Source organism: Colletotrichum scovillei, assembly GCF_011075155.1.
Source record: "Colletotrichum scovillei strain TJNH1 chromosome Unknown Contig00010, whole genome shotgun sequence".
Taxonomy (NCBI): Eukaryota; Fungi; Ascomycota; class Sordariomycetes; order Glomerellales; family Glomerellaceae; genus Colletotrichum; species Colletotrichum scovillei.
Window position 1 is genome coordinate 2,362,608 of NW_023336268.1, and position 21,742 is coordinate 2,384,349.

At 51.4% G+C, this 21,742-nt stretch overlaps 8 protein-coding genes across 8 annotated transcripts; 3 read left to right on the forward strand and 5 right to left on the reverse strand.

Moving 5' to 3' along the window:
* The first annotated feature begins 614 nt into the window (after positions 1 to 614).
* On the forward strand, positions 615 to 1,710 carry HER10_EVM0006360 (uncharacterized protein). The gene is made up of 3 exons (XM_035475947.1): positions 615 to 929; positions 987 to 1,181; positions 1,241 to 1,710. Exons 1-3 carry the CDS (start codon positions 811 to 813, stop codon positions 1,452 to 1,454), a joined length of 528 nt encoding a protein of 175 aa, XP_035328080.1. The 5' UTR covers positions 615 to 810; the 3' UTR covers positions 1,455 to 1,710.
* A 1,068-nt stretch (positions 1,711 to 2,778) lies between these two features.
* Positions 2,779 to 5,981, forward strand: HER10_EVM0004030 (ZIP Zinc transporter). Its single transcript, XM_035473689.1, has 5 exons — positions 2,779 to 4,058; positions 4,127 to 4,225; positions 4,279 to 4,419; positions 4,470 to 5,182; positions 5,241 to 5,981. Exons 1-5 carry the CDS (start codon positions 3,904 to 3,906, stop codon positions 5,774 to 5,776), a joined length of 1,644 nt encoding a protein of 547 aa, XP_035327851.1. The 5' UTR covers positions 2,779 to 3,903; the 3' UTR covers positions 5,777 to 5,981.
* Positions 5,929 to 7,836, reverse strand: HER10_EVM0012473 (uncharacterized protein; the record flags this gene model as incomplete). The annotated part of the gene is made up of 1 exon (XM_035481867.1): positions 5,929 to 7,836. One exon carries the CDS (start codon positions 7,834 to 7,836, stop codon positions 5,929 to 5,931), a length of 1,908 nt encoding a protein of 635 aa, XP_035328612.1.
* Positions 7,837 to 8,267: 431 nt separating this feature from the next.
* HER10_EVM0000259 (uncharacterized protein) lies at positions 8,268 to 9,401 on the reverse strand (the record flags this gene model as incomplete). The annotated part of the gene is made up of 1 exon (XM_035470049.1): positions 8,268 to 9,401. The coding sequence occupies one exon, from the start codon at positions 9,399 to 9,401 to the stop codon at positions 8,268 to 8,270; it is 1,134 nt and encodes a 377-aa protein (XP_035327497.1).
* A 684-nt stretch (positions 9,402 to 10,085) lies between these two features.
* On the reverse strand, positions 10,086 to 11,828 carry HER10_EVM0001544 (thiamine pyrophosphate enzyme; the record flags this gene model as incomplete). The annotated part of the gene is made up of 1 exon (XM_035471288.1): positions 10,086 to 11,828. The coding sequence occupies one exon, from the start codon at positions 11,826 to 11,828 to the stop codon at positions 10,086 to 10,088; it is 1,743 nt and encodes a 580-aa protein (XP_035327613.1).
* A 3,606-nt stretch (positions 11,829 to 15,434) lies between these two features.
* HER10_EVM0000815 (uncharacterized protein) lies at positions 15,435 to 16,976 on the forward strand (the record flags this gene model as incomplete). The annotated part of the gene is made up of 1 exon (XM_035470583.1): positions 15,435 to 16,976. The coding sequence occupies one exon, from the start codon at positions 15,435 to 15,437 to the stop codon at positions 16,974 to 16,976; it is 1,542 nt and encodes a 513-aa protein (XP_035327552.1).
* A 19-nt stretch (positions 16,977 to 16,995) lies between these two features.
* On the reverse strand, positions 16,996 to 18,926 carry HER10_EVM0009234 (amidase). The gene is made up of 4 exons (XM_035478726.1): positions 18,395 to 18,926; positions 18,243 to 18,344; positions 17,389 to 18,185; positions 16,996 to 17,333 (listed from the first exon to the last, which is right to left on the reverse strand). The coding sequence occupies exons 1-4, from the start codon at positions 18,648 to 18,650 to the stop codon at positions 17,166 to 17,168; spliced, it is 1,323 nt and encodes a 440-aa protein (XP_035328331.1). The 5' UTR covers positions 18,651 to 18,926; the 3' UTR covers positions 16,996 to 17,165.
* A 620-nt stretch (positions 18,927 to 19,546) lies between these two features.
* On the reverse strand, positions 19,547 to 21,523 carry HER10_EVM0013170 (NCS1 nucleoside transporter; the record flags this gene model as incomplete). The annotated part of the gene is made up of 5 exons (XM_035482534.1): positions 19,547 to 20,008; positions 20,072 to 20,752; positions 20,811 to 21,057; positions 21,109 to 21,209; positions 21,260 to 21,523. The coding sequence occupies 5 exons, from the start codon at positions 21,521 to 21,523 to the stop codon at positions 19,547 to 19,549; spliced, it is 1,755 nt and encodes a 584-aa protein (XP_035328677.1).
* Between the last annotated feature and the right edge of the window lie 219 nt (positions 21,524 to 21,742).

Consider the following 21,742-nt stretch of genomic DNA (forward strand, 5'->3'; position numbering starts at 1 on the left):
TGGCTGATTAGCATGATGTATGGGATCAACTGCAACCATGAAAGATCGAAAACGGCAAAAGCTCCTTTGCTGAATAGCCAGTCAGAGGCAACTTAATCACAGATTGCAAAAGACATCTTACCATCTTCAAGGATAATCACTTTGTGCGGTTTTCGAGAATGTCTCGATGCGGTGATGATGTGCCAGGTTGAGGATTCGGATTTGAGGACCTTGATGGCCCGGCCCGCCTCTTCGCGCCTGGGCAAACGCGGACCGAACAAGGATGCGGCATTACGAGCTCACAACAGGACCCAACCACTTCTTTGACTGGAGTTTGAGCCTTGAGGTACCAGATATGGCGAGGTGATCGAAAGACCAACTGACGGTAAACAGAACCGGGCACGTTGAGCATGTGCCAAGTTGGAAGGGAGGAATGAGTATGTTGTGATACTCCGTAGTCTCCGCGGATAACCTGACTTGGGTGGTTTCTTGGCGAACGAGCCTGGCTGAATTAAGTCGCAAACAGCAAAACAACCAGCCAACACCTTGGAAGGATCAATCAATTTTCGCATTTGTTTCTCTTGCCAAGATTCGCTAGGAGTTACCTACCTTGATGTTCTTCCGCGCCTGGGGTCCACGCGATTGGTCTTGGCGGTTGACATATGAAGCTTATTCACCCGAATAAAAAACCATATTTATAAATCAACTTTTTTACAGTCTCTTCGTCTTCACGCCTGTGCCCGAATACACTCATTGATCATTGACAAACTTTCGCGATCGGTCACTTTAATCCATATTAAGTCAGTCAGACAGCCATCCAAAATCATCAACATGAAGGCTTCTCAGATTCTCTCCATGCTCGGCTTTGCCGCCTTTGCTCTTGCACAGAGCGAGAGCTTGGCTCCTTCACCTACGGAGAGCGTCGGATGCGAGCCTCACGGCGACCACTGGTAAGTTTGGGTTTCTACCTTTGTTGAAAATGAAGCCATTCTCACATTCACCTTCAGGCACTGCGAGGGCGCGCGTGCCACCACTGCCGCAGCAGCCAGCGGAACCACCCTCCTCACCAGCGTTGCTGCCGCGACCACCACCGCCACCGAGGACCACGATCACGATCACGATGATGACCACTCTTCCGGCACCGGCAGCCTTGCTCCCTCTCCAACTGAGTCCGTCGGCTGCGAGCCCCATGGCGACCACTGGTACGTTGCGAATATACTGACTCTCTTGCCGCTTCAAGACGATCTAACGCATGAAATAGGCACTGCGATGCTGCTGCCACGGCCGTCTCCGGCACGGCCTCTGCCTCGGGCTCTGGATCCGCTGCCGTCACCACCACTGCTGCGGCTACTACTGGCGCCGCTGGCACTACTGCGGCCGGCAGCGCTTCTCCCAGCTCTACTGCTGTTCCTGCCGGAGCTGCTCGCGCTGGATTTGGTGCTGCTGCCATCATTGTCGCGGTCATGGCTTTGTAAGGGGTTTGTCGATGAGAAAATGGATTTTGTGCCTTTTAGGCATTTACGGATACACGAATTGGGACTCATGAACATACACTGGATGGGCTGTCGATTCGATAGCTGTGGTAGGACAGCTGTGTTAAGACAGCGGGCAGGCCAAATCGGGGAAAACTTCGAGAAGCTGAGCCGCTTAAGGGCATTTCTCTTCCCTTCCACTCCAAATGGAGATGGGCTTTAATTGTAGCATAGAAACAAAACACGCATTCACATAACACGTGGCTTCCCTACTCCGTGCCCATGATTATCAGCCACTAGACACCTGCCCCTGTCTTGACTTAAATCTTGACATTTGGAACTGCGCCTATTGCATCATAGAAGTTCAGGCACGGACGTAGTGACAGACCCGACAGGCTGGTTTGAGTCTAGACAGCGGGAAGTCAAAACATGCGAGTACTGAGCATGCTGCTAGTCACGTCACCGCTGAGGATCTTCAGCCGTTGTTCCAACTATGCATATGTGCGTTCCAGGAGTGATGGTGACTTCAGTGAGCATGGTGTGGCTGACTACATCACCAAACGGGAGTTATCGCAGCAAAACGTCGGGCATCTTCCTTCCTACGCAATAATGAATGCGACCTCGGGGCCAAGTCTCATTGAGGCATTATTGGTAGCTAGAGTTGTCTCATCTAGCATCGATAGATCCTCGCCGGAGGGAACACTATGTGTCATTCAGAGGTTCACAGGCGCCAACACGTGAGATTGGCCGAAGGAGCGCGCAAAAGTGCCTGCCGACAGTGACTCCTCTGCAATACGAGCCTATGGGCCTGAAGTAAGGCAGTCTTGGCGTTGAATCTCTTCATCGACCGGCGCGAGGAGCTGGTTTCGAGAAGCTCCAACGACCCTTAGCTAAAGCAGAAAACCTCGAAAAGGCCTCATCATGATGGTGGTCGGTCGACCCGGTCTACTTTATAGGAGCCTTGGCATGCAGGCGTCGCCACTTATAACCATCAAGGTTGGAGGGGAAGCTGAACCGCTGTCGGGTGTTAGTTTGTGCGTGAGTGAGATGAGACTGCGAGTGAGTGAGTGAGATTGTGAGTGAGTGAGTGAGAGAAGTGAGAAGCAAAGGAGGGACGTTGGGAGAGGCCATCAAGGTTCTTATTTTGACGTGCATGTGGGGGGACATGTGGGCGGTACGTACCGGGCGAAAAGAGGCATGTGGACCCGACGTTAAGCCACTTCAGCTGGTCTGTGCCCAATCAGAGCGGGTCCTCAGAGACAGCAGCAGGAAACACCCACTGGACATCGTGACTTCCTGTCTTGGCTTCTCCATCAGCGTTGCTTCCCATCTCGCCAGCTGCTGCCTTTTCCTTCCTTCCCTTTCCTGCCCCATGGCTGGCCATCCGGGTGCTCAGCCTTGGCGATGGGTCTCTCAGCCTTGGCAAACAGACCGCGTCGTCTTATGCTTTTTTTCGTCTCTTTTGGCTTCCCGCTTTTTCTCTCGACAAACACCATCGATCCACTTACTTTGGACGACAGGGGCTTGTGATGCCCACGTTTCCATGGTTCCCTCGGGCTGCGATGGCTTTCGGCCCAGCAGATGCAATATCAATCTGACTATGGAACATGCTACGAATGTGGGCTGAAAAATTGCCTCGACCGTCATTGGCGCGCAGCAAGCTGCATCCAGCTACGATGCCATGCCCACGGGGAACCAACCTCAGAGTCATCCGACAAGGACAAGGTCAGCCGCCGCGGCCGAGGGCCAAGACAATGAAAGACAAGCTTGGGTCGTGGAGACGTACAGAGGTCCCCAGCAATGAATTCTCGGAAGCTATTGCTTTGTTGCGTTAGAAGAAAAGCGAGCAATCCGCCCAGGAGGGGAACCTGAAGAAGCAGAACAATGGAGGGCATATCCGCGCATATTCAACACGGCCAACTGGCAGGGATCCCATCCGCCGCATCGAATTCTGTCTTCCTCCTCATTCGGACCTGCGCATGCTTACTTCGCAACTTGCAACACCCTACGCCTGGTATTCGCCTCTCTTCCTCCAGTCTCCCTGGCATCTTGTCCCTCTTGAGAAGTTCTCCCGCTGCAGAGACTTCCTCTTTCCTCGTCCACGTCCTAATCCGCCAACCCATCACCCTGAGGGACTACACCGGCCAGACATACCGGCTCGGCGAATTGACTTTCTCACCTGGACAACTTCTCTCAAGGTGCTCACTCTCCTCACCTCTCCTGGAGGGTGGTCGTTCATACTCGCCACCTTGACAAGAAAATCTCTGCCATAAAACACCCAGACCAGAACCACCCTGCCAATAAGTGCAGCTTGACGCTTCCTGCAACACCATCCTGTCTTGGATTTCGTCCGGAGAAATTCAGCCCTGTCCGCCCATCTCTGCACAGACAAGGCCCAGGCTCGCTTCCACCTTATCACTGGCAGCTTCTTCAACGTCTAGACTCGGACGTCATGGTCAGGTTCACTCCCGCTGCCGCCGTTGCGGCTTTTCTGAGTACTACCTCGGCCTCCCTTGTCGCGCGACAGACGGCTGCTAGCACCACTACCACGGCTGCTGGGTCTGATCCCACGGCCATCTCTCAGTGTTCCGTTGCCTCGTCCACTCAGTAAGAGCCCTCAGTAACCTCGTCGCTCTCCGGTCATCGAACAGCTACTCATACATCGCTCACTTCAGGATCTGCAAAGCTGGAACCACAGAGTTCACAGTCGTGTCTACTCCTACTGGCACACTACCCAGTTCGTACACTGGATGTCACAAGCATGCAACTGACTTGTAAGCTCATTCAATACCATGTCAGCATCCTATTCTAACACTCTTGACACCAGGTACTGCTTCTATCCGGATGGTGAGGTTGAAGTCGTGGCCGCCAATGCGCCGGCTGCCACCGCTGCCACGACGACGGCTGCCGCTGCTGCGACTGGCGCACCTACGGCAGTGTCTGACTGCCACCTTCACGGGGTCACGGTGTAAGCGCTTCCTTGTACTCGGTAGAAATCTTCGCTAACGAAATTTCCAGCTTCTGTATGTGGGGTACTACGGAATATCAGGTCATGACGACGCCCACCAACACTGCCGCCTCAGCGATACCAACAGCCTTCACTGGTTGTCACGCCCACGGCGCTGATACTTACTGTCTCGCTCCCAATGGAGATGATGTCGAAATTGTTGCCGAGGGTGCTGAGTCTTCCGACCATGACGACACGAGCGGAGAAGAACCTCAGGGAGAAAACTGCCACTTCCACGCCGGTGTCGAGCATTGCGTTGGCGCAGGCGAGAGCGAGAGCAGTAGCGGCACGAGAAGCTGCGAAAAGGTCACGCGAGACTATAATATTCCTCTGCGTGTCGGTCTTCTCTTCGTAATTCTGGTCACTAGCGCCTTTGGAGTCTACTTCCCCATATTCATGATCAAGTGGATGCCCACCAAGACGCACACCATCTTCCTCATTCTCAAGCAGTTCGGCACGGGTATCATCATCTCTACCGCCTTCATCCATCTGTACACCCACGCCCAGCTCATGTTTGGCAATGAGTGTCTGGGCAGTCTTGGCTACGAGGGAACCACCTCTGCGATTGTCATGGCTGGTATCTTCCTGTCTTTCTTGGTTGAGTACATTGGAAAGCGCATGGTCTTGGCAAAGATGGCCGCCAATCCTGGCGCAATGACCCGTTTCTCCCCCGAGACAGTCACCGTCCTGGTCCTTGAGTGCGGCATCATCTTTCACTCTATTCGTACGTTGCCCTTTCAGATCACCTCCTCACTGTAGCACACTAACAATGGATTGAACAGTGATTGGTATCACCCTTGTTGTGGCTGGTGACACCTTCTTCCTGACCCTCTTTGTTGTCATTCTGTTCCACCAGATGTTTGAGGGTATCGCACTGGGCACTCGCATCGCCCAGCTCGGCCAGCCGACCCCGGCTGAAATGGCAGAGCGTCCTGCCCCGAGTGCGCCCGCCGAAGTCGAGCAAACCGCCTCCGCCGGGGGCAGCCTCAACTCCCTGAAGAAGCCCAGCTTCTCCCTCGTCAAGAAGCTTATTCTCGCCTCTCCCTTTGCGCTCGTCACACCCATCGGAATGGCCATCGGAATTGGCGTCCTCTCGCAGTTCAACGGCAACGACCGCGATACAATCATCGCTATCGGTACCCTCGACGCGCTCTCGGCCGGTATTCTCGTCTGGGTTGGTGTTGTGGAGATGTGGGCCGAGGACTGGATGCTTCCTGGCGCGGAGCTCCTAAGCACTGGTCCGATTGTTACGACTCTTGCTTTCTTCGGTCTCATCGCCGGCATGATCATCATGAGCGTGCTCGGCAAGTGGGCTTGAGTTGTTGATTATTGAATAAGGATGATAGAAGGACGAGAGTCAAGTTAATGATGAGTCGTGGTGCTTACTTCTGTTACGGCTACACCTCTAATGTGGAAATGGGAAAAGTTTGTAGATATTGGGTCGGTCCTTTTCATGATAGATGTTATACCCTAAACGAGTGTAATGACAGTTTGCTTTCCAGCAAAGCCTAGGAACTCCCGTGCCTCTCCATGCATGAGATCTTGGAGGTAAACCTCGCCGATGAGTGTGTGACTTCCGTCGTCTAATACGGGTCTGAAGATGTAGAACATGTTCGTTCCAGGAACCAGCCAGACTTTGTCGCCTTGGACGGCCTCAGCAGGAGCCAGACCGACGAGCCCGCGTTTGATACGAATTAAACGGCGCCGATTGAACCGGCTCATTATGCTTGGGTTACGATGCCAATCCTCTTGGCGATATATCTCCACCTCTTCACCATCTTCAGATCTCGGTTCGATTCCTGCTAGTCCGTGGAAGGCTTCTAATACAGTCTTGTTTCCGGTCGCGTACCTTTCACCGGGGTTCTTCAGGGTGTACGTTGGATAGGATTTTGTTCGAGGAACACTCAGTGCATCAAATGTCTCCCATGTTTCCGCCACAGCATCAACTTGCACAGCTGTAATCTGCAACCGAGTCTTGTCCAGCACCCTCCAAGGTTCTGCGTCAACGGGGTACCCCTTACTCGCACAGACAACTTGCTCTCCTGTGGTGACGTCTCGCGAAAGTACTTTTCTTGGGAGGACCTGCCAGTCTGGCACCCAAGATGGTAAGTCCGATGACCCGAAGCGGCAGATTTCAAGAATGCTTAGAGGCCAGTAGTCTCTGTCTTCTGAAAGGTATTTGGCGACGGATGTGTAGAGTTGTTGAACAGTGAGAGAGTAGTTAATAGCAATGACAGGTTTCTTCCTGGCACCGTGATGGAGGAGGTTCAGCGGCGCATAGATACGGTCCCGCGGGTCTGTTGCCTGAAGATCGCGGAAACGCAAGAGGAGGCTGATGAGATTGAATCTGCGGACCATTGGGGTCCCCCTGCGCCTTGATTCACCCTGGTCAATTCCCTCAGCTTTGGAAGAGGCCCTTGTTTCATCGGATGCTCTGATAAGGTGATTAGATTCGACCATCCGCGCATAGCTCATCTTGAGATCATGAACGACCTTCTTCACCCTCGCGAGCGTGGCATCCACAAACGAGGCATCCGCGCCCCGCCTCCGCAAGCCATCGCGAAGCCAGTGCAGCGCTTGCGTATAGAGGATTGTGGCGGGTAAGAAGGCAGTACGATCTACCCACGCCGTACCGGATAGAAATACCCCGAAGTCCGTGGGAGCGGTATACTCCTGCACCGTCCAGACTCGGTTCCAGTAGGTTGACTGAAAGACTCTGACAGTCTCACGTATTGTTGTATACCGGTCCTTAACGTGGCTGGGAAGAAGTTTCGGCGGTTCTTTACTGTTTTGAGAGACGGCGAGCGCGTGGTCGCCTAGTTCGCGGAGGTATGTGAGTCCCGGGGCGAGATCCGGACCGAGCCAAGTCAAGACTAGGTCTGCTGAAGTATAAATCTCCCTCATTTGCGAGACTTGTTGGCTTCGTTCTGTGGTATCTGCCTGGTTTATCGATATAGCATCGATCCATAGCGGGACAACCTGCGATGACTTCAAGAAGAGGCGGATGTGCTGGAGAGCGGAATGGAGGTTTCTCGTGGCGTGGAAGAGGTGATTGTTTACATGGAGGAGGAGGGTATCGGAGGGGTCACCCCAGACGTAGGAGAGGGCTGTGTATTCTGCTGATGAGAGGGGCGTTGTTTCGGTTGTGAGGGTTATTGGGGTTGAGGGTGGTCCTCCGTGGAGGTTGACGAGGCGGATTTGGTTTAGTTTGAGGGGGGTGTAAGGAAGGGGAGTGGTCTGGACAGGGGGAGCTGATTTGCGGGTGAAGAGGGTGAGGAGAGGTGACTTTTTGGGTTTGGTGAGGAGTGGGAGAGGTGGTGATGAGGGGTCAAGGACCAGCTTTGAAAAGGGTTCGTCTAGTTCGCTTGGTATCGCCATTGTAGTTAGTACCTTAGTATTGTCTCATTTGACTCTCTGCAATTTGGGGGTATTGAGGATGAATAGGCGACGGGAAGGTTGCAGCGAGGTTGAAATACAAAAGTGAGGACTTGGAGATGTAAGATTGCCCAACTAGGCAGCAGCGTTACAGTGCATCCCTAGATATCGGAACTTGAAAGATAGACCGCTAGACCTAGGGCTAGGAGGGGAACAATTGGAAGTAGCTGATATAGGTATGATTACACTTATACTCTAGTAACTAAATAATGAAGTTAGTCCTCTCCCTCCCTTTTCTCGCGTAGGAATTGTCATCATTACCCTATTCAGCTGCCTGCCTCTCAGTATTCATCAGGTATCACAACCAAGCCGAAGAGTGATAAACAATAAGGTAGCTTGGATGAAGTTGTAGCACTATTGAGCTGCTAGTCTACTTAGTTAGGCGTGACAACAGTGTGGCTCCTCCATCGTGTTGTTTCCTCGGTGATTGCAATAGCCTTGTCAATCTCACCGAGTCCATACCTTCGAACCTGAGTACCACCTTCAGTGCTGATATCAAGTTGCCCTGATTCGATCATGTGAATCAGTCTGATCATAGACTCGCGATTGCACATGAACGACCCTTCAATCGACAACCTATTGAACACCATCGATATATACGGAACCTCCAAGGAACCGTAAGCGCCACCGCTGATTACGATTCGTCCACCTGGTTTGAGCGCACGAATAGCCGATGGCAGAAAGGGAGCGACGGCGACGCCACCAGGAGACCAATCGTTGTAGACGTCCGCCCCTCCACCACCAGGTGTGGCCGCCAGAATGGCAGCGGCATCGGCGTCGACGTGGCCAGTCATGAGAACGGTGCTGAGTCGAGAAGACTTCAAGCTCTGCTTCATGACTTGTAACATCTCTCCGTTCCGTCCAAGAGCAACGACATTTCCGCCAACCGCCAAGGCCAACTCGACAGCGCTTCCACCAAACGATCCGCCCGATGGCCCGATGATGATAGTGTCGCAGACTTTGAGGTTCGCAGACTCAAAGATAGCTCCGGCGGCTGGAGAAAACGTGCTGAGAGAGACGAGGTTGATCAGATCGACGCCTAACTCTCTGATGAGTTTCTCGTCTATACGGTAGGCGTTTTCGAGTGGAACGCGCTGGTATTGTTGGAGAGCACCATCACGAAAATCTCCTTCGGCTAATCTGTCGGTCTTATCGCCAGGCGGCCCCTTGACGTGGCCTTGCATGATGAACACATTCGGATCATCGCGAGCCACAACCACAGGCTCGACATGCACCAAATCTCCCTCCTTGAAGGATGTCGTGCCGCTACCAATCTTGTGCACATACCCGAGAGTTCGTGGGCACGGGACAAAGGGCGGATCGAGAAGGGGAGCGGGAATCGTGCCGTCGAATGTGGTTCTTGCGTAGCGCGATAGTGGTGTGGCGAGGACTTTGACGACGATACTGCCAGGAATAGCTTCTGGGATGGGTCTGTCTTTAACGATGACAAGAGGCTTGCCGTGCTGCTCGAGCACTGCTGCCCTCTGTGTGATAGGGATGGAAGACATGATTGGGTTTTACTCAAGAGACTGCTGACACACGGTAATGAATGACAAGCTACAGCTCAAAATTGCAGACGACCAGGCCCTTATGGATTTCTCACGACTATAATTATCATGCCTTCTTTGGGCATCACATTTCTAACAGGGATGTTCAAAATTGCAAGATTCGGGGAAATTGATAAGCAATTGAGAATGAAGTGCATTAAACTCCGCGGCTGACAGAGAGCTTGCGATTGATATCCGCTAGGTAGTCGATGGATGGCTACCTAAGGTGCGGAGATCGGACTTTCGAGAGTTAAAGCTGGTTCTATCAGCTACTTTTTATGAGAATTAGTTTGGAAATACATCCGCCTGCCAAGCAAATCCGCCTCATCTCCGCCATCTTTAGGTACAAATCTGCTCGGTCTCGCTTTTGTATATTAAGCCTGAGACGTTGGAAAAACTATCATCTTATCGAGCACGAAATGGCGTCAGTATATGCTTGTGCGGAGTGATGGCTAATGACATGTTCTGAGATGATATTGAAAGGAAATATAGAGAAAAACTGTAGATAGATTGATTGACGTCATTTCGCAAACAAGGCAATGTGCTACCTCGCTCATGTATCTAAGAGCGAATTCACTCCAGGTCATTATATCTGATTTAGAATAATCACTTCTCAAATCTCTTCTCCGTTTTTTTTTTCCGACCTCATGGCGATGTCTCCTGTTTTCTCTGTGTTTCTAAATACCGTAGAAGTGGCCCCTTTGGTACATCTTCACGTCCCATGAAAATTTCGATCATCTTGAGTCCTCTGCCGAAACTCAGCTGTTCAATACCCAGAACCTCAAACAATTCTGTCCAAGTACTGCAAGCAGCGGTATAGGTATCTTTACTTCCACCAAAAAAGTAAGGGGCCTGGAGATATCGCCAGGTAGGTATGTCGTTATACTCCTGCCCACGCCCATGAATACATCTCTCAATGGTGTACCCATCGTTGTTGATGAGGAATATCACAACATCAAGATTGTGGCGTATAATAGTCGCTAACTCTTGGGCCGTCATTTGGAAGCTTCCATCACCGATGAAGAGTATCGTACGAGCTTGGCCTTGCTTCAGACCATGATAGTTCGAATCCCCGATCATCTCACGCTGGGCAAGCGCTGCACCTTGCGCAGCCGGTAGCATAAAGCCAATGGAGAGCCAGGTCGCAGGAGTGAAAAGTCTTGTATGCGGCGGCAGGTGCATTTCTCTTACACCGTAGCCTGCTGTACCAGTCTCTCCAAGTACAATGTCCCCGGGGCGAAGGATGTTGGCGACAGAGCGCCATAGCTTGTCCTGGTATATTCGGCCCGAGTCGCCCGCCAGGGCATCCAAAGGCAAGTGGGAATCTCGGTGGAGGACGGGATAGGGATCATATTGGGCGATCTTCTTGAGGTTGATGTTGTGGACCAGCTCGGATGTGACGAACGACGCTGAGACATCACGAAAGACGTCAGAGCCAATTTCCACCTTGTTTCCCTTGACGAAGATGTAAGACTTAAGATTCGAGAAAGTGGTAAAACCATACGTGTTGCTCGAACTCAAGTGTGGTCCAAAGAAGAGGACTAAGTCTGCGCTCTCGATAACTTCCTTGTCAGGTCGCTCCGAAGAGTCTCCTTTGTAGATGCCGTGGAAGTTTGATCTCGTTTCGTTGTAGAGTCCTTTGCCAAAGTTTGTCGTCCAGGTTGGCCACCCAGTTGTATCAATGAGAGCCTGGACATCATTGACGATCCCTAATGGCCTACATTCGCCGTCGGCAATAATGATTGGTCTCTTAGCTTCGTAGATACTCTGGAGAATCTTCTGCAATACTGCGTCGCTTTCCGGACTCGTGCTCGCATTGTAGTCTGCGCTGCTCAAAGGCGTCTGCAGCTGCACGTCAGGTACGCTAACAGCCACAAGATCCATGGGGATCTGGATATAAACAGGGCGGCTGTGCAGAATGCACTGTTGCAACACAGTATCAATCTGCTGAGTTGCTGTCCGAAAGTCCCATAGTGACGTTTGTGCCACCGTGACATACTCCTGCATCTTTGCGAACCGACCATAATCGCCATCCGCAAAGGTGTGATGGATGAGCAGCCGTGCATCTTGAGATGCTCTCGATGGGGTTCCAACGATATGCACAACCGGAGAAAGTTCTGCATAGGCACCGGCGATAGCGTTGACCGCAGAAAGTTCGCCAACACCAAATGTCGTGATGACTGCGCCGATACCTTTGATTCTTGCATATCCGTCTGCCGCGTAAGCCGCGTTAAGCTCATTCGCGTTTCCAACCCAGGTGAGTCCCGATGGCTTCACGTAGTCCAGTAGATCCAAGTTGTAGTCACCGGGAACGCCATGAATTGCGCCGACGCCGAGTTGCTTCAGTCGAGTAAACAGGTATGTGGCGATAGTCGTTGAGGCAGACATGACGATCGGGGCTGTGAGCAATCTTGAGGACAGGAAAAAGAGTTCTGCAAGACTTGGTAAAGAAACATCAACATAAGTTCGTTCAGTTCAAGTAAATGTACTGGATTCATCATCGGCCATAATCAAACTATACTCATCAATAGCTCCGAATATCGGTATTCGTCCTGAGTTGTGCATTGCATCGTTCGCTTGGCCCAGCCCGGAGTTCTCTGATATGCTGAGGTTCTTGTACCCCTGTATCCCGGTCACTCCGGTGTCCGATCCGATACGATCTTTCTCCGATCCTAGCACGTCACTCCGAGGCCTCTTCTTCTCTATGGTACTTCCCATCTTCCATTCAAACTTCGCGCGCCACACCGGCTTCACCCCATCCGACTTTTCACTGCTGAACAACGTTTATCGTGTCGAGCGGCTGAATCCTACTCAAAGTCTTGCCCGGCGATGAGTTCGAGACAGGCCGCCTGTGAGCCCTGCAGAAAGTCAAAGCTTGCGTGCGGCCACGAACGGCCCACTTGTCTCCGATGCAGACAGCATGACAGAGCCGGCTTATGCACTTACAGAGCATTTCCTTTCAAAAGAAAGCAACCACCAAGCGCCTACTTGCTCGACGCCGAAACAGTCTCTCCGTACGAAAATCGCCGCTCTCCAGAATTGTAACCTCAGCCTTTGCCGATGGTGTGCCCTTACATTTAACTGACCTGGGAAACATAGCCCACAAGAGCCTTCTCTGTCTTTCAGTCCGACAGGCCGCGAACATCCGTACCCCAACCCAGGTTATCTCGGACAGTCAAGTCATGTTGCCATTTTCGATCAAATTCGCCAACAACACGATGAAAATGAGGAAAGCGCAGGATCTAGCCTCAACTCGCCATCAAACCCTGGTCGGCGGCTGAGGCTCATGTCGTTTGAATCTCAGCAAGCTAAACAAGGGGCCGAGTGTTTGAAGCAAATTCTGCGCGGGTACAACTTGCGAGACATGAAGAGCCTTGTCTCATTTTGGCGAGCAAGGGGCGCAAACCTGGCTCTCGCCGGTCCTTTTGTAGAGTTGTGTTGCGAAAGCGCAGATTGCTCTTCGCTATCTACCTTCCAAAGGGAGACTTGGCACAACGCCCTTGCCCAGAAGCTTGTGGAGAACACAGCAAGTCCGTTCGAATATGATGCTAGGACTGAGTTCTCCGAATACATTGCGCAGTTGACTCACACACATACTCGATGGGAAACAATTGGTATATTTCTCTGCGCAGTTCTGAGAGCTTCAATGGATATACCCTTCTTTCCCTCTTTGTTCACCTCATCAGCCCAGAAACGCGACTTCTGCGCCATGCTGATGCGTCAAATTGGCTGCATACTAGAAGTTTGCTTGTCTATAGATTGTCTTAATGACTTGCAGCTGTTCTTACAGTATGAACGTTGCATCATTCACTCTTACGTTGACGGCGATCAGAGTAAGTGGTGCAGCCTGTGCTCGAGGACTTGCGTGCTCACAAGTCTGACAGGTTATAATTTGTGGCGTAGCTTGGGCGATGCTGTTTCGTCTACCTTCGCGCTGGGCTACCATGAAAACATGGGGAACAAGCCGGATACGCCATACTTCCTTGTACAATTGCGCAAGATGGCCTTTGCACGGATCTATTCCGCGGACAAGAATGTCTCCCTGTTTCTTGGCAGACCATTGCGCATGAGTAAACGGTTCTGTCATTTCCATCTACCGGATACACTTCCTCTCTCGGAGCCTTCGCCATCCGACAATCAGCGAGGCTTGGGCTTGGTTGAATGGCTGCCGAATTCAGCCATGGATTACAGGGCAGAGACGCGCTGGTCAGCATTGTGTGCGTCGATCAAGGAAGAAATCATGGAGCTTTTATTCGACCGTAGTCGCGCGGATCATACAGCCAGGATCCTGTGAGTTTGGTCATACTTATGACATATCCGTCCATGATAACTAACTATTGAAGTGAACTTGAGAAATCAGCCGAGGAGCAATGGCGTGTGCTTCCGGATAGGTTCCGTTTTGATCAGCGACCACCAAACAGCGCCACCCCCTTCGAACGCGATTTCATGTTTAGCATTCATCTCAACCATCTACATGTCAAGCTTTTGTTGAGGCGTCTGACTTTGAAGCGCCAGTCAGAGCCTAATGGTGATGTCGTTGAAATAGCCCAGAAGATGCTTAGCTTGGTGGTCGATATTGTCCTCACTCGAGATGAACTTGCAAATTCGGGCACCAACCTCAGTTGGAAAGTAGGTGCTTTTGCTGTTACCTTATCATGTGTCCTACTAACAGAAGTCAAGGTTGCTCACTATGGGCTACCCGCAGCTGGTATGGTTCTTCTCGCAATGGCAAGCCAGATAGATGCCCCTGTGTTGGTTGCATCACGTGCCAAGCTACTACGAGATCTCACCGTACTGGCCGCAGAAATTGAGAGAGGAAGAATCGTAAAACTGGAAGATCCGAATTACGCTTTGTTGGCTAAAGCCGCTAAGACCATTGGATGTTTTTTGGATTCGGTCTTTAGCGACGATGGGAGGAACAGGAGTGGTTTGGACATCAGTTTATCAAACAGCAGTCCTCGGCAAGCCACGGACGACAATTCATGGGCGGAAATATTGGGATCGGATGCCTGGGACTCTGAACTAATGTTCTGGCAAGCCCTCGCGGATCACCCTAACGTTTTCAACCAGTACCTAGTTTAGGTCCAAACTTGACATGTCCTTTCGGCCTTTGGGTGATGTAGGTAGGGAGATATGATTCCAATGGATGCAGTGGGAACCTGATTTCGATGGGCTGTCATGGGCAGACGTAGAATACAGCTCCGTTAGCGAAGGACTAACGAGTTTTAGGTCATGGCTGGATCTGATTGCGTCCTGCTACCTTAAAGTTCTTCTGTCGCAGTGTCTCGATTAGTGCCTTGATTTCGCTCTCGGTAGGCAACGTGGAAATGACTTGTGAGGACCACCACCAGTGAGCAGTCAGGCCGATTCGGGGTTTAATTAATGTGACGACTATGAACATGCGTCTACCCCCGACATGAAATGGCGCAATCGTTCGCTTTTTTGTATCAAGAGGCGTTACATACGGAGTATTGGCATGCCTCTTCCGGCCCCATCCTAATACCCCGTTCCGAATCCGTGTTGTGTCGGACAAAGCCCCACTCCGACTCCCATAAAAAGATTGTCGAAGCCATTTGTATACCAATAGAGTGGTCGGAACGGACGAGAAGCTCGCCGTCATGTCTATCCCCGGGGCAGAAAGCTGGATACCGTAAACAATTTAGGCAAGGATTGTGGCTTCTACAACCCATAAAGTACACTCAATTGCGTGATGCATCGGGACATTGCGACTTCAGGACTCCAACCCTGACTTAGATGAGGGATTGGTTCTCCCCGATCGAACAAGCTTTTTCGCCGACCCAGTACTGTTTGACTAATTCAATCTAGTCGGACTCTCAGACTGATCTGACCCTCTCCGAGTCTGAACAACCCCTGTCCGATCATGAATTCCTTTGGTTGGTGTATATGATAAGCCTGGGTCCCAACTACTGAATGTGACATGGAACTCTGATAATATCTCAAGCTTTCAATAACTTTACCCAAATACCCTTCAACATGACGTTCAACGATGATATTATCAAACTGCAGCAGAACCGCTCAGTTCAAGAACCTCTACCATCTGGTATCGCTCCATACACTTGCTCTGCCTTCTTCAAGAGCCGTGAACATGGATTGAAGCCAAAGGCCCGGCGCTGGGATCATCTGCTCAGCAAAGAAAGTCACGATTTGAAACCTTCACCCCTTAAAACAGCCTCACGAGCCAGCGGACAGAAGAAGCTGATCAGCTTAGGCACAGCTCGTCCTGCTCCACAATATTTTCCCTGGGAGTCCCTGTCACTTCGATGCCTCCAAGATGCCGGTACCGAGCAAGGACAACCAGCGCCAACGGCTTCAATGGCTTCAGTCAAGCTTGAACAGGCATACGACCTAGGTGTGGCAATGAACTACGGTTTCTCGGCAGGGTCACCTCAAACGCTGAGATTTATGACGGAACACATCGAAATTATTCACAAGCCTCCTTACGAGGATTGGGATTGTGCCTTGACCTGCGGAACGACTTCGGCCATTGAAATTGCATTCCGTATATTTTGCAACCCTGGGGACACCATTCTCACGGAGAATTACACTTACTCCGGGGCCATGACTTGTGCTCATGTCCAGGGCCTTCATATACTCGGCATCGAAATGGACGATCTGGGCCTGCTTCCAGACGATCTTGACCACAAACTTCGGACATGGGACTACAAAAAGGGTCCAAAGCCATCAGTCTTGTACATGGTCCCGACTGGACAGAATCCTACGTCAATTACGCAGAACCTAAATCGTCGAAAACGGATATATGCGGTTGCAGAGCAGCATGATCTCTACATACTCGAGGATGACCCATATTACTTCCTTCAATTAGGCAAATCGGAACGCGCAATGGAATCTGCACAACTCTACAAGACAAAGGCAAATGAGGAGTTTTTCAATAGTCTTCCACCCTCATATCTTTCACTTGATGTGTCTGGCCGTGTCCTTCGCATGGATACAACATCCAAGATTCTCGCTCCGGGCCTGAGATGTGGTTGGGTCACCGGGAGTTCCCAGGTCATTCAGAAGTTTGTGTCCTACTCCGAGATTGGTGTGCTATGTCCCAGCGGACCGTCGCAAGTCATGTTGTATAAACTTCTTGACGAGACTTGGGGCCACGACGGTTTCTTCAGTTGGCTCAGGTCACTTTCGCTGCAGTATCGCTGCCGGCGCGATAATCTGCTGGAATCATGTGAGCGCTTCCTTCCCTCCCACATCTGCGAGTGGAAAGTTCCGGCGGAGGGCATGTTTCTGTGGATTAAGGTGAACATTTCCGCATACCGGCAATCACACACTGCCGGCCTTGAAGATGGTGATGTGGCTCACTATCTTGCTGTCGAGGACAGGATTTATCAGAAGGCCCACGATAACGGAGTTCTCGTCAGCAAAGGAAGCTGGTTCATTGCCGATGTTCAGACACTACAGGGTGTCAACTTCCGATTGACATTCGCGGCTGCGCCTGTACACGAATTGGATGAAGCCTTGCAGCGCTTTGCCAGTGCTCTGGAAACCGAGGTATGCTGAAGATTACTCGCGTCCAATTGCAGCTCATAGGTAGAAAATAGGATTATGAAATAGATGAGTATCTAAATCGCAGTCCCCAAACCTTTGCCCCAACAGCCGACGTATGATGAGCAATTTCACCGAGGCTAAGGGAAACTAAAGTGAATAAAGAAATGTGTGAAACGTCCCAACTGTCTTATGGCTCATAATCTATAAGGCAGATTTCCAGCCACCCTCCGCCTCGAAGATCTTGCCGACAGCCTTGGAGACTACCAAGAGATGGCGGTCGTGATACCTGGGAGCTACGAGGGACACGCCAACGGGCATCCCGTTCGGACCCTTGAAACCTGGAATGTTGACAACGGGAACATGCAGCGCCTATCACCCTTGTTAGCACTGACCACCCAAAAGATCGATTCCGAGAGAGACCTACTGTCCAAGGAGCGTTGAAAGCTGCACTTCCGGTGCTCGAGGTTCCTTCCGGCGCCTCATCAACGACGCTAGGCACCAAAACAGCATCATACTTGCCCAGCATCTTATCAACCTTGGGCCTTGCGATGGCAATATTGTCAAACGCCTCTAGCTGCTCCGCTCTGCTGATCTTGTTGGTGTTGTCAACATGCGAAATCAAGAACTCGTGCAGTTGATCCTTAGCAGCGCGGTAGTCTGGCAGGAAAGCGGATCTTCCGTCGCTGTGCAACACCGTAGCATGCCACTGAGGCAGCTCCTCAAGCTCAGGATCAAATTCAATCTCTTCAACCTCGGCTCCGTGAGCCTTGAGAAGCTCCTCAGCCTTCGCCATCGCAGACTTGGTGCCGGGTCCAGCTTGAGGCCAAACCATCGTCTTCAATAGAGCGAACTTGGCGCCCTTGACAGTGAAGGTGTCCTTCGGGGGCTCGTCATCTTTCAAGTCAAAGACATCGGCCATCAATTGCAGGTCTTCGACACTACGGGCGAAGAAACCGAGCGTATCTAGGATCAAGGAGTAAATCTTCTGACCCTCGCGCGTGATGGAGTTCCACGTCGGCTTCAGGGCGTAGATGCCATTGAAAGATCCAGGGCGGATCGTGCTTCCGCCTGTCTGGGTGCCTAGGCCGATAGGCGCTTGGAAATCCGCAATAGCGGCGCCTGATCCTGACGAGGAGCCACCGGGGGTTCGGTTCGTGCCGTGTGGGTTTACTGTCTTTGGACCTTGAACCGTCGCTGCGAATTCGGTCGTGGTTGTTTTGCCTACTTTTGTCAGTATCGCATTCCTGGGGTTGGGTTGAACTAACAGCATGGACCTACCAAGAAGCAGCGCGCCAGCCTGTCGCAAAATTATGATGGAACCGGCATCGACTTTGGGAGCGTCTCTAGCGTAGATTGGAGATCCGTGCTGTGTTGGCATATCTAGATTTCGATTAGTGCTCCTGTAGAATCACAGGCGAATATTCGCTGACCCTTTGTGTAGATAACGTCTTTGACTGCGATCGCAACGCCGTGTAGGGGTCCGCGCTTCTCTGGCGGTATCGCATCCATTGCCTTCGCTTGTGCAATCACCTGCTCTGGGTTCAAATACTCCCAAGCTTTGACTAGGGGGTCTCTCTCCTCAATGTGAGACAAGAGCGAGCGCGCGTACTCCTCCACAGTCAACTCCCCGGCCCTTATCTTGGCTGACGCCTGGGTCGCCGTAAGTCGATACGGTTCAACTGCCATTTTGTGATGGTGTTGCAGTTTTGCTATTGTCGAGAAAAGATATCAGAGAGACAAACGTTTTGACAATACAAACTCGTCAAGTGCCTCAGTGGGAGACGATCCAGGACAAGAAGGCGGGGTATTAACAGAGTCAGAGCGCCACGGTTGCAGTGAACTCTGTCCAAGGCATGCACTCAGGAGCCTCGTGAATAAATTCGCTACCGTGGCTGTTCTGGATCCAGAGGTTCGGAAGGTAACTCTCGAGTTTGCAGAGTCTATGAAACGGGATAAGAACATGAACAAAATCGTGGAGTTCTCAAGAGTTGGAGTAATCTGGAGGCAATCCGGCTATTTCAAAGATGTTTTCCGGTGACTCCAACGGCCGTAAGAGGGGCCATCCCTGATACCCCAACCCCGCAGGCCGTTATCGTCCGCTTCAGATCCGCCGCCGCGATTGTTTCCCCCGCAATATTTCCGCCTACGCCTTCAAAAGCAGACTGCGACACGTCCAATTCGGGATCTTTCCACCGAATGAGGCGTGCATTCTGAACATTGTTGCCCGGAACTCCAACGCTTACATATTGAGAGGCCAAGGGAGACCCGCTGACTTACGCAACGAATTGCCTTTGCTGGCTAGCCGGGGTGGCTTTGGGGCGGCTTCTCCAGTCACGTCATGACAACATGAATTCAAGAGGATGCCAAGTAGTTGACAGGAATTCTTGTCCCAGGATACGTTCTCACAACTTCTATCACTACTTTAGTTCTACTTATACTGTCACTGATAGTACCACGATACCTATTTCTACTCACATTCCTCCTTCTACTAAGATCTCTTCCATATTTGTTCTATCTGAAAAGCTGAGTAGGTCTGAATGGAGTCAAGTTCTGGACAGCTATCGATCACTAGGAAACCACAACTAGGCCTCTAATTTCTGCACTTTTCCTCCCAAGTACAACTCTTCAGCCTCGTCAATACGCGGAGATGGCAGCGCATAAATCTCGCCTTCCCTTTCGCCCTCAAAGAACCCATCCCGGCCTGCTTTCGCCAGCCATTCGTAGTCCATCGGGGCATTCTCGTAGCCTGGAGGATACACCTTAGTCTTGAAAAACTGCACTAGCACAGCGTACAAGATGGCCGATGTAAAAAACGTCAACACCCAGCCCATCATGTACATGTACTTGGCCGGTTGGCTGACAATATGAGGCTGGTATTGACCGACGAGACCGGGCAATCCCATTGCTGTACCGCTGATCCAGGCAAACACCCCAACCCAGTTGACTCCAGAATTGAACCAGTAGAGGCCCTCTTTAGAGCCATTATACAGCGACGGCACGTGGATGTTGCCCTTTCGAACCAAGATGTAGTCAAAAATGATAATCTGGTCTTTGTCAGCAATATGTTCTCAAGACTGGTTTTCAAGACAGGGCGTTGAAGTACTCACAGCGCATAGGGGAGCCATGAAGATGTTGTAACTCCCGAGGAATGAGATGAAGGCGGACGCGTTCGCAATAAGCTTCCACGGCAATACAACAATACCGAGTATTGCACAAATGATCTGGCCTCGACGGATCGTCAAGTGCGTGGGGAACAGTCCAGTCATGTCCGCGCCAAAAGGTAGCGAGTTTGCACCAAAGTTCGTCGCCAGCACGCTGAGAATGAAACTGAACGACACAAAGAAGACACCAGCACGGGCGGTCGGATTCCAGTAATGGTCAAGGATGGCATCGAGAAGATCCCATAGGTTCCAGTAGGCCTTGCCCCAAGCACCCTGCAATGAGGTTGTCGAAGCTAGGCCAAGGAAGAAGACGAGGATCTTCGCGAAGAAGACACATGCTCCCTGGAGCCAACCGGCATCTCGAGGCTCTCTGCAGTATCGCGCGAGATCAGGTTGGTTCACGAGCATTGGCGAAAGAGAACCCATGATGACATTGATGCCGCTCATGATAGCCCATCCGACGGGTGTTCTAGCAGCTGCTGATGCGCCTGCGACAGAGGCAGCGCCAATATTGGAGATTCCGGTTCCATAGGACATGCACCAGCCGAAGAGTCCGAAGCACGCGAATGGCATGATGAAGCCCTTCACGGTGTAGATGTAGTGAATGTGAATCGGGTGTACCCAGGTCTGCCGCCAATGTCAGGGAATGCATGCCATTAGAGAGTCGCATACTACATATACTCACAAACGGGAACTCAACCAGCCAAAGGAGAAAGAAAGCCAGCAGCTGCTTTGAAGTGACGTCGGCACCAGTGGGAAGCATGTTGGGCCAGTTGTCCCAGCTGTTTCCAAAAATGCAGCGGAAGCAAACGGACAACAAGTTCGCACCGTAGTAGGTCTGAATACCGTACCAGATGATGCACACAATTGCTCGGATAAAGATGAAGAAGTAGGATCCATACATTCCCATCACCGATCGTGCAAGAACAGGACTTGAACAAATGTCAGAAAATCCAAAATGTGGGAGGAGAGTTGAAACACACTATCCTAGGTGGTACATCACGCCAGGTCTCGCCATACCAGTAACGACAATAGCGGATATGAGTGAGCCAAGAACGCAGGATACAAAGGCTTGTTGCCATGTCTGATTTTGTCAGTGCATATAATCAACGATGCTGTCTTTTGATAACTTACCAGACCCACGGCGATGAGGGAAGACGCGACGTTCCACCCGGTCGTCCCAAACATGTTTGAGAACCAGTACAATGGCAAGTTGTACCAAGTCCATGTTCTTTGTTCTGGCGGCGTCGGCTCGAGATCCTTGTTCGACCACCGAGAGTCTCCGATCTGAGTTCGTCCCTCGTGAGCTTCGGGAGCCTTGATCCATTCTACGAAGGCGTCTTTCGATTGGAAAGGCGCGGCCATTTCGCCTTTTGTTGGTATACGGAAGCGTGCCATCATTAGTTGAACCTGTGGTAACCGAACAGCACTATCAGTACCCTATCAACCATCAAAGAGACGTGTTTTCATAAAAATCCGCGTCCCCTTTCTTCTTTGCTCTACAACACTGAGGACTTTCGTCCATATTAGAGACCCGATGCTCACGCATCAGCTCTATTGCAACCCTGATTGTAGTTCCTCATTCGTCGGCGACTTTCCAGCCGACAGACAGTGCGT

Coding starts and splice junctions, on each gene's coding strand:
- HER10_EVM0006360 (XM_035475947.1), top strand. CDS start 811: ATGAAGGCTTCTCAGATTCTCTCCATGCTCGGCTTTGCCGCCTTTGCT. Junction 930..986: donor GAGCCTCACGGCGACCACTG/GTAAGTTTGGGT, acceptor ATTCACCTTCAG/GCACTGCGAGGGCGCGCGTG. Junction 1,182..1,240: donor GAGCCCCATGGCGACCACTG/GTACGTTGCGAA, acceptor CGCATGAAATAG/GCACTGCGATGCTGCTGCCA.
- HER10_EVM0004030 (XM_035473689.1), top strand. CDS start 3,904: ATGGTCAGGTTCACTCCCGCTGCCGCCGTTGCGGCTTTTCTGAGTACT. Junction 4,226..4,278: donor CACAAGCATGCAACTGACTT/GTAAGCTCATTC, acceptor TCTTGACACCAG/GTACTGCTTCTATCCGGATG. Junction 5,183..5,240: donor CATCATCTTTCACTCTATTC/GTACGTTGCCCT, acceptor TGGATTGAACAG/TGATTGGTATCACCCTTGTT.
- HER10_EVM0009234 (XM_035478726.1), bottom strand. CDS start 18,650: ATGGCAGTTGAACCGTATCGACTTACGGCGACCCAGGCGTCAGCCAAG. Junction 18,186..18,242: donor GGCTGGCGCGCTGCTTCTTG/GTAGGTCCATGC, acceptor TGACAAAAGTAG/GCAAAACAACCACGACCGAA. Junction 17,334..17,388: donor CTTTCAACGCTCCTTGGACA/GTAGGTCTCTCT, acceptor CAAGGGTGATAG/GCGCTGCATGTTCCCGTTGT.